The sequence below is a fragment of the Chelmon rostratus genome, chromosome 7, assembly GCF_017976325.1.
Source record: "Chelmon rostratus isolate fCheRos1 chromosome 7, fCheRos1.pri, whole genome shotgun sequence".
NCBI classification, from domain to species: Eukaryota; Metazoa; Chordata; class Actinopteri; order Chaetodontiformes; family Chaetodontidae; genus Chelmon; species Chelmon rostratus.
Genome location: NC_055664.1, coordinates 15,023,302 through 15,032,110, shown reverse-complemented (window position 1 = coordinate 15,032,110; position 8,809 = coordinate 15,023,302). Strand labels below are relative to the sequence as shown.

General features: G+C 40.4%; 1 protein-coding gene across 1 annotated transcript; it reads left to right on the top strand.

The window, feature by feature from the left end:
* The first annotated feature begins 1,104 nt into the window (after positions 1-1,104).
* aifm4 (apoptosis inducing factor mitochondria associated 4) lies at positions 1,105-8,786 on the top strand. Its single transcript, XM_041940636.1, has 19 exons — positions 1,105-1,198; positions 2,143-2,215; positions 2,344-2,453; positions 2,556-2,665; positions 2,865-2,909; positions 3,006-3,087; positions 3,438-3,550; positions 3,685-3,771; positions 3,854-3,945; positions 4,115-4,245; positions 4,677-4,792; positions 4,892-4,963; positions 5,291-5,354; positions 5,462-5,538; positions 5,809-5,926; positions 6,049-6,147; positions 6,243-6,318; positions 6,401-6,505; positions 7,292-8,786. The coding sequence occupies exons 2-19, from the start codon at positions 2,145-2,147 to the stop codon at positions 7,320-7,322; spliced, it is 1,599 nt and encodes a 532-aa protein (XP_041796570.1). The 5' UTR covers positions 1,105-1,198; positions 2,143-2,144; the 3' UTR covers positions 7,323-8,786.
* Positions 8,787-8,809: the final 23 nt, after the last annotated feature.

Here is an 8,809-nt window from a genome sequence, read left to right as displayed (position 1 = left end):
CAGGTTCGGTGCTGTTTTTCTTTTATACTGTCAGCAGGTAAAGATGAATCAACGTTTTGGGCCTCTTGAACGCCCCGCCACTTATAAAAACTTTTCCGAGCTATTATTATTGGCTGGGTGAGTGACTGAGTGAGCAAACAACATGGGCAACCACACCAAAAAAATCGGAACAAAGCCTCACAGTGTTGAAGTGTAAGGTCAAATAAAAAGCTAAGAGGCACATTGCGTCCAGCTATTTACAAGCAATATCTGACTTTCCAAAAGTCTATTTTTTAATATTTGATTTGCTTTTATTTTCTTTTATAATCTCAGGCAATGCAAAACCAACATTTTCTGTTTGCCTTGCTGTCGAATCTGTTAAGCAAGCTAAAAGAAAGGAGGGAAAAGCCTCTCATAACGTTACCTTTACACCACAACTAAGGCAAGCTAGCTTCTTTGAAACTCGCGGTGACACTGATAAAGTATGAGTTTTTACTCGTGAAAAAGCAGACGTTTTGACGTTAAAACAAGATGACTTCAAGATACTTTCCTGTTAACGTTTTGAGTTTTCTCCCGATAACGATAGAAAACGATCGATTTTTTTCGGACGCAGTTCTCCACTGTCAGCTAATATAACATAACCTCGGCTACATACAGTAAGTTAACCTTACGAGGTAAAATTGTTGTTACGTCTGTCAGGTGTCCTGACATTGGCGTCAACGTTTGTTTAGTTAAGTGCTATTTAAACAAAAAATAATTAGCGCTGCTGAACCAATAGATCACAGGGTCTCACAGCTATTGTTTTAACCAAAGCTTAGTTGGCTGGTAAGTTGACGTTATTCAAACAATGGCTGCCTGTGCCGTTAGACCCCTAAAACTAGCTAATGTTTCATTTTTCCGTGACTAAATCCCTGACATTATCCTCGGCTAATACAAATCAGTGCCAGTGGTTTATGTTAGCTATGACTATCAATGTTTCTGACAGCTGTTACCTCAACTGTCCACTGCTAATCTCCATCCTCCATCCCCACAGCCCGTTGAGGGGCGGCTCGTATCGCTTCTATCCCTCCTAGGTTGCCGTTGGCGGTGGGAGGAGCTCGCGAGGAGCACCGGACTCTCACTGGCTGTCACGCGCACAGTTCTCCTGCGGTCCCTCCCCGGCTTCATCCTGAAGGAAGAGCTGCTTTGTGTCTGATCGGTGTCAGGTTGAAGAAAACAGGTGAGTACACAGAGCTACATAGAGCTTTTAGGGTTTTTACTAATTAACATTTCTAAAATTTGCCTCTCTACAATAAATTTTAGTGAGGCTTGTGTAGCAGGTTGATGTTTACTGAATATTCCTGCACATCACTTCTTGTATTCAGTCAGCCTCACTGCTATGTCTCTGCAGGCATGGGTTTCTGCTCTGTTTATCACTGAAGCCAAAAGTAATAATGTGATATGTCTCAGTGCAGGCAGACATTGAACTGAGAGCACGGTGCGAAATGTGCTTGGTCATGCTATTTCTTTGCTTTCTTTTTTTGTGCTGCATTGTTTCATTTATCTGTATACCATGATTTGCCTTTTGCTCTTCAAGTATATGTTAGAAGTAGGTTACAGTTGAAAAACATAGGCATTCAAGAATTTAAGTGTATTTATTGGCAGAAAGAAAACATATCGAGCGCACAGGCTTTATAATAGGTTAGTCTTTTTAATTTATTTAACCTTTATTTAGCCAGGAAGTCCCTTGAGATTAAACAACATCACAAAGCTACAACATTTATACAATAGAGCATGTCAAGAATAGACAAGGGCAGCTACAAAAACCATGTTAAAAAAGACAAGGCAAAAGATGCATTCCACAGAATTCAGCTGCGAAATAGCAATTGCTCATGGCAGTTACACGGTTTCTTATCAGAGCTTTGAACTCTCAAAGAGAGACAAAATCATTTTATACAAATGTGAACAAAAAAACCTAAGGGATCCTGCAGTACAATCATATAACACACATTGATGGAACGAATCTAAGGTTATTTTGGTCCTATAGTTGAGATAAAGTGATAAAAAAAAAAGATCAGTGAGATAATGTTGAACTCCTTGGTGCCTGTAGTGTCCATTACAGAACTTGTTTGTGGTCTGCCCAGAGCTTAAATTTAAGCCAGCTGGTCTGACAATGTCTTGCAGAAATGAATCAAAGCCCAGAGCAGGAGGAGGTGACTGGGATGGTTTGTCAGGAGACTGACCTGAGAGATGGACAGTAAGTCACAATGCTTCTTCTTACTGGACAAAGATCAGCTCTTTGGTATAGCCATGCCTATCAAAGCTTTAATGATCTCATCTGTATCTGTGAGCTTTTCTTCACTGTTTATCTGTCTTTGTGTTTAGGATGAAGGAGGTGACTGTGGGGGACCAGAAAGTGTTGCTTGTCCGTACCCACGGTCAGTACAGCGCTGTTGGAAGCCAGTGCTCTCATTACAACGCACCTCTTGTCAAAGGTAAACCTCCTTCCACTGTCAGCCTCTGCATCTCCACACACCAACATCTGAATGACATTTTCTGCTCTGTATTTGATAACAGCATGTTCTTTGATAATCCAGGAGCACTGGTTCGTAACAGAGTGAGATGTCCCTTTCACGGTGCTTGCTTTAATGTCACAACTGGGGATATTGAGGAGTATCCAGGTCTGGACAGTCTGCCCAGTTATAAGGTAAAACATGTCTGTAGAGGTCAACATTTAATAGCAATTAACTGTTCTTGTGTCTCCTGTTAAACATTGAGTCACATTACTTAGACGTTACTGAGAGAAATGTTTTGTCAGCTCTTAGCACACATTCTAAGCCTAAAAATATATTTTAATTTGCATTCTGTACCTAAACTTCTGTCTCGTTTGTTAAAAAAAATGGCAGGTAAAAGTTGAGGATGGAAAGGTGTACGTTACCATCAAAAAAAATGTAAGTGATGGCAAGTTGAATAGATAAAAATGATCAGACTGTTCATGTTTTGTTAAAATGCACAATTTTAAACAGTCCTTTGTTGGTTTGTTTCAGTCTGTGAAGTTGACAAAGCGGGTGAAGGAGATGTGCAGCATGGTACCAGACATCAAACATACTATCCTGCTGATAGGAGGAGGTACGGACCAGATTAAATAAACACAGAAAGTTGTCAGTCCAAGGCTCCCTTATATATTTTGAATTTTCTCACAAATTCCTGCTAGTAGGATTTGAATAAAGAGACTAATGCTCAGTAAATGTGGTAGTCCAGTGCTGCCATGTCTGTTCAAGCTCCATCTCTAAATGTAGCCACTGAACAAATAGTAAATTTCTCTTTGGGGATTAATAAAGTATCTATCTATCTATCTATCTATCTATCTATCTATCTATCTATCTATCTATCTATCCATCCATCCATCCATCCATCCATCCATCCGTCCATCCGTCCATCCATCCATCCATCCATCCATCTGAATTGTGTGATTTCAGGCCCTGCTGCCCTGGTTTGTGCTGAAACGCTGCGGCAGAACTGCTACCAAGGTCGAATCATCATGGTAACCAGAGACAGCCTGCCTCCGTTTGACAAGCCCAAACTGAGTAAGGTGGGAGCTAAATCAGAGATAAATGTAGAGAGAGGTAACCTGGTTTCATGTGTGTCTGTGTGGTGTTGCTGTTGAGGCTGTTAGCCGACAGCCTGTTCTTAGATGTATGTTTTTAATGGTGATACCTCTTCCAGGTTATGAATCTGGACAGCAGCAGCATCCTCCTGCGGCCAAGCGACTTTTATCAGCAGTATGGGATTGAGGTGTGGACACAGAAGGAGGTGAGAGGAATGTTTGTGATATATTCAAAAAAACAACCGATCATCTCTTTGGTCACGTTAAGAAATGCGTTGTGCGCTGCAGGTGGTATCGGTAAGCCCGACTGATAAGGCGGTGAAGTTAAACGATGGCACTTTGCAGCATTACGACCAGCTCCTCGTCTCAACTGGCTGCAGGTTAGAGTCGTCATCCCGTTCCCTTAAGTCTTGTTTGTTTTACACTCATCTGACTCACTGAACACACAGGGACAACAGAAACTCATGTAAAACAACCTATAAATGTTGGGTTTTAGGGTTTCCATGTGACGCCAACAACATGCAGTAATAGACCTTAATTTGTTCACAGAGCGCAGCAGCTTAAGTGTCCGGGTTCTGACCTGAGGGGAGTGAAGTTAATGCAGACTTATGAAGACGCCAAAGAGATTCACAGCTCCTGTCTGGGCCAGAAAGCTGTTGTAATCGGAGCCTCCTTCATAGGTTTCCCATTCAGTTTCTCTTCACATAGCAGGATTGTTCATCTTTATAAAAAAGCTTGCAGCTGTTTTTGTGTTTGGTCATCAGGTTTACACGATGCTCCACTTGGAGGGTGTCATGACCTCATTCATAATATGAAATATACTGTGTAAATATTTGACAAGATTAAACACCAGCGTTATCTTTTCTTTTTTTTTTTCCGGCACGCCTTCAGAAGCCAGACAAACCTCATGTCTCTCACCCCACAACTTTAATCAATCATTAACAATTACAGTGGAAGCAACTGATTAAAAATGATCCAAGTTGAATTTAAGATGATAGCATCAGCAAACTCTTCTTTGTTTTTCTTACATAAATCATACTCAGTCAACTTTGTTTCACTCCATATATTGAAGACCACTGAAGTGTTTTTTTTGTTTTAATTAACACAACAGGTATGGAGGTGGCATCCTCCTTATCAGACAAAGCTGCCAGCGTGGCCGTGGTTGGCACCACCAGTTTCCCGTACGAGCGATCTCTGGGGCCGGAGATCGGCAAAATGAGCATGCAAGTAAGAAACCATGATGACAGTCGTGTGTCACTGTCATCGCTCACAGTGATTTTTACTTTACTTAAATGAAACACACTTTAAAACAGTTTTTCCTTTAAGATGTTGGAGGAGCACAATGTGAAGTTCTACATGAACGATGGAGTCACTGAGATCAAAGGGGAGAACGGACAGGTAACTCTGTTAGCATCTGTGTTTTTAACAGCAGACATTTGGACTTGTCGTGGCAGGAAAGGTGCAGCTGTCTGATAACGTTAATGATGGCTCCGTTATATTCAGGTGTCCCAGGAAGTCTTGACCATGGGCCAGCATGCACAATACCAGGATTCTGAAACTGAAGCAGCTGAATGGAATAAAGCCATCACTAATTCTATCATTCACTGTGCTTTATACTGCGACATGTCAAAATGTCCTCTGTGAAAACAGCCTATTATCACAGCCTATAATGCTAAATTATAGCAATTATTAGATTGCTAAATTAGTGTCTTTTGTTTTTTCCAGGTAAAGGGGGTGGTGCTGAAGAGTGGTACAGTCCTGGAAGCTGATGTGGTGATTGCTGGAATTGGTGATTTTAATATTGTATTTCAAAGTGTTGGGATCTATCCTTTTTATTCATGATTTGTTATAGTGCTCTTCTGCAAAAAATTAAATGCAAAGATCTCTGCTTTTCAGGCGTAATCCCCAATTCGGACTTCTTGGCAGGAAGCGAGTTGGAGGTGGATTCGAGGAAAGCTGTGATTGTTGACAAGGTAACACACATTCAGTAGAGGACAAAGCAAAGCAGCCAAACGTTCATCATTGTGATATTGACACAGGAAGTGAAGCATAAACGAGGCTTTACAGCTGCACATGTCTGATGAATACACTTGATTTGCCTGTTGTTTACTGAAACATTATTAGCCAAACACTGTATATTATCTTAATGCCTTACATGATTGTGTCAGGGTGTCTGCAATGATTAGCGCTGTACATACATGTCTTTATAAGCCGACCGATGCTGTTTATCTTTATTTTAACAGTTCATGAGGACCAATATACCAGATATTTTTAGTGCAGGGGATGTTACCTCTTTCCCTCTGACCATTCGTGGGGACCAAAGAGTCAACATTGGTCACTGGCAGATGTCACAAGCCCAAGGTAAGAGAGTCAAAGAAGCACAGTTTCATATAGTGTTTGTTGGTTGCATGTAGCCGATAAGGCTGGGTTTAACCTCATCATGCTTCCTTCTTATTATTTATCTTTTTATTCATTCACCGCAGGAAGAGTAGCTGCCCTAAACATGCTGAAGAAACCAACCAAAATTGAGTCTGTTCCTTTTTTCTGGACTGTGTTGCTTGGGAAGAGTATCAGATACGCAGGTGGAGTACTTATTGAGAAAATGTCAGCCTCACACTACAATATTATAAAACTCACATTGAAAGTCTCGTTTCCTCTTTTCATTTCCTCATTCTAGGCTATGGGGAAGGATACACAGAAATCATATTCAAAGGCAAAGTGGAAGAAAGGAAATTCCTGGCGTTTTATATAAAGTGAGCGGCAGAGAAATCACTCCTGAATACAGCTGAGTATGAATTTATGCAATCTGTGTTGAACTTCCCCTTTTGTCGGCAGAGATGAGGCGGTGGTAGCCGCTGCCAGCCTGATGTTCGACCCTGCAGTGGCTCGTGTCGCAGAGCTGATGGCTACTGGGCAGATTTTAACCAAGGCACAAGCCCAGTGAGTGTCATGCTGCATGCACACAAACTAGACTGTGTTTATATGCTGTACGCTCATTAAATGAATGACGTAATAAATTTCTCAGCTGTGATATTGGATGTGTTTTATCGCTGGTGAGAAAATTTAATTCTTACTGCTTTTACTGGCGTTGAGATAAAGAAGCCAATTTTAAAAGACTCTGACCAACAGTGAGTTCTGCAGTAACTATTAAACCTGCAGTAACTGATTCTGGCCACTTGGGGGAAGCAGAAACTAGTTGTGAATTTACATCTCAACACCTCTTCAGCTGATATGGCAAATATTGATTATTTGCACACCCTGCAGATATGGAGCAAAATTAACATGCAGTTGGTGAATTTAAGTCCAATATTTACTCTCCCTCTTAGTTCTGTCGTGTTATTCACCAACTCCTGAGAGAAATATCTTGCTCCTCAGCTGCTAAACGCTGCACTGTTCAGTTGCTGTAGCTGCTGACTTTTAACTTTGGTGCTGGGCAGGTAGAGCTGCCTACTGTGGCTGGAAATGGTGCATGAGTGTGTCGAGAGTGACAGTAAAAGCAAAATTAGAGGCTGTAAAACCAAAACAATGAGCTGAAAGATGCTAAAACGCTTTACATTATTGTAGCTTGAACTATTAACTATTATACTTTTAAAGTCATGTAAGCATTCTGCAAGCATATGAAATACTAATTTTGTTCTATATAAACATCATATCCCAAATTACAGGGTGAGACTCATAACCTTGACACTGTTGAACATTTCTTTTCTTTCTTCCTTATGTGTTCAGAGCTGATGACCTGAGCTGGCTGCAGATGTAACCAGAGGCCCGCTGTATGCAGGTGTAACACCTCTCAGTGACGAAGGATGTCGCTTTTCTCTCTCTCGTTCCTCTCGCCATCAGATAATGCTTTATTGGACTGCTCCATTTACTGCCTCAGGGCCTCTGATAGCCAATCAGATGTCTGCTGTTACTCACAGCGCTGTTGCCACAGCAGCAAGCAGAGCTTTATTGAATCTGAACTTTGTGACTCGGTGAATAATCTGATCTTTGTGTAATGAGCCAAGCCTGGATACGGTTTCACAACATGAACACAAGCCTGATTCCAAAAGAGTTGGGATGCTGTGGAAAACCAGAAAAGACTGAATGTGAGACTTTGCAAATCCTTTTTGACACATCATCAACTGAAAACAGCACAAAGTCAATACATTCCATGTTTTTTTTAAATAGCTGCTCATTCTGAATTTAATGCAGCAACACGTGTCACACAAGCTGGGACAGGAGCAACAAAAGCCTATGTTAGAGGCGTCAAATTCAGAGTGAGTGTTTATGACTTTGAACATTGATTATCTTATCTTGTCTTTGTCCTATATCTACTTGACTGTGGAAAGAAAAGGATTTGCAAATGATTGCATTTTGATTTTATTTCTGTATTACAAAGCGTCCCAACTCTTATTGAGGTTGTTCATCCAAACATTGTGAACTTGAAATTCTAAGATTCCATAAACATTCAGTTCAATAGTATTTTGTAGGATAGTCGTAGCAATATAATAGCAAAGTGATGCATTTCTCATACTATTTTATCCACTTAAAAGACAAGCCAAAGGACTTAAAAGACACTTTAAAAGAAAAACACCACTCAACTTATAATATATTTAATCAGTAACATAAATGACAATGGTCAGTAAAAATACTGAACTCAATTAACATAGCGATGGATGTGTTATTAATTAACATTTTTTTTATTAACTTTGTTTTGGTATCTTATGCTGATACCTCTGTTTCATGTTCACTGTAATGCTTTTATCAATCAGGTTTACATCCGAGGTGTGGCTTTCTGTTTGGTCTTTATCCAACAATTGATGTAAAACTCAGATTCATGGATTAAGTATTTTGAAGTTCAGATCCAGATGAGGAGAAAGTTGGTACGGAAACACTTTGTGGGATCTCACCTTTCACTGACTTCAGAAGTGTGTGTTACATAACTAATGCTCAGGTCTTAAACAAATCAGTTAGGCAGCTTCAACATCCATGGTTATCCATATGTCATGTTTACTGTTGTCAGCCTATGGGTGCAGTGTGGGGGCTGTTTTCCCTTCAGTTGTTTCACTGACTCCCAATACATTATTGTTCATCTGTAGAAAACCTTTGCTGCTTCATTTGTTCTAGGTTTTAACAGTTGCAGTTGATTTTTAACTCTTTTGTTGTTCATAGGCGTCTTGAATCTGGTCTCTTTGTCCTCTTCTCTGCCAAACTGTCTTTTTTGTTTGTTTAACATGTAATAAATCAGCCACTACATGCATCAGG

Bases quoted from the DNA above. Each gene is read 5' to 3' on its own strand.
- aifm4 (XM_041940636.1), top strand. From the start codon at position 2,145: ATGAATCAAAGCCCAGAGCAGGAGGAGGTGACTGGGATGGTTTGTCAG. The intron at 4,793-4,891 runs GTAAGAAACCAT...TTTTCCTTTAAG, and splicing joins TCGGCAAAATGAGCATGCAA to ATGTTGGAGGAGCACAATGT. The intron at 6,319-6,400 runs GTGAGCGGCAGA...TTTTGTCGGCAG, and splicing joins TTCCTGGCGTTTTATATAAA to AGATGAGGCGGTGGTAGCCG.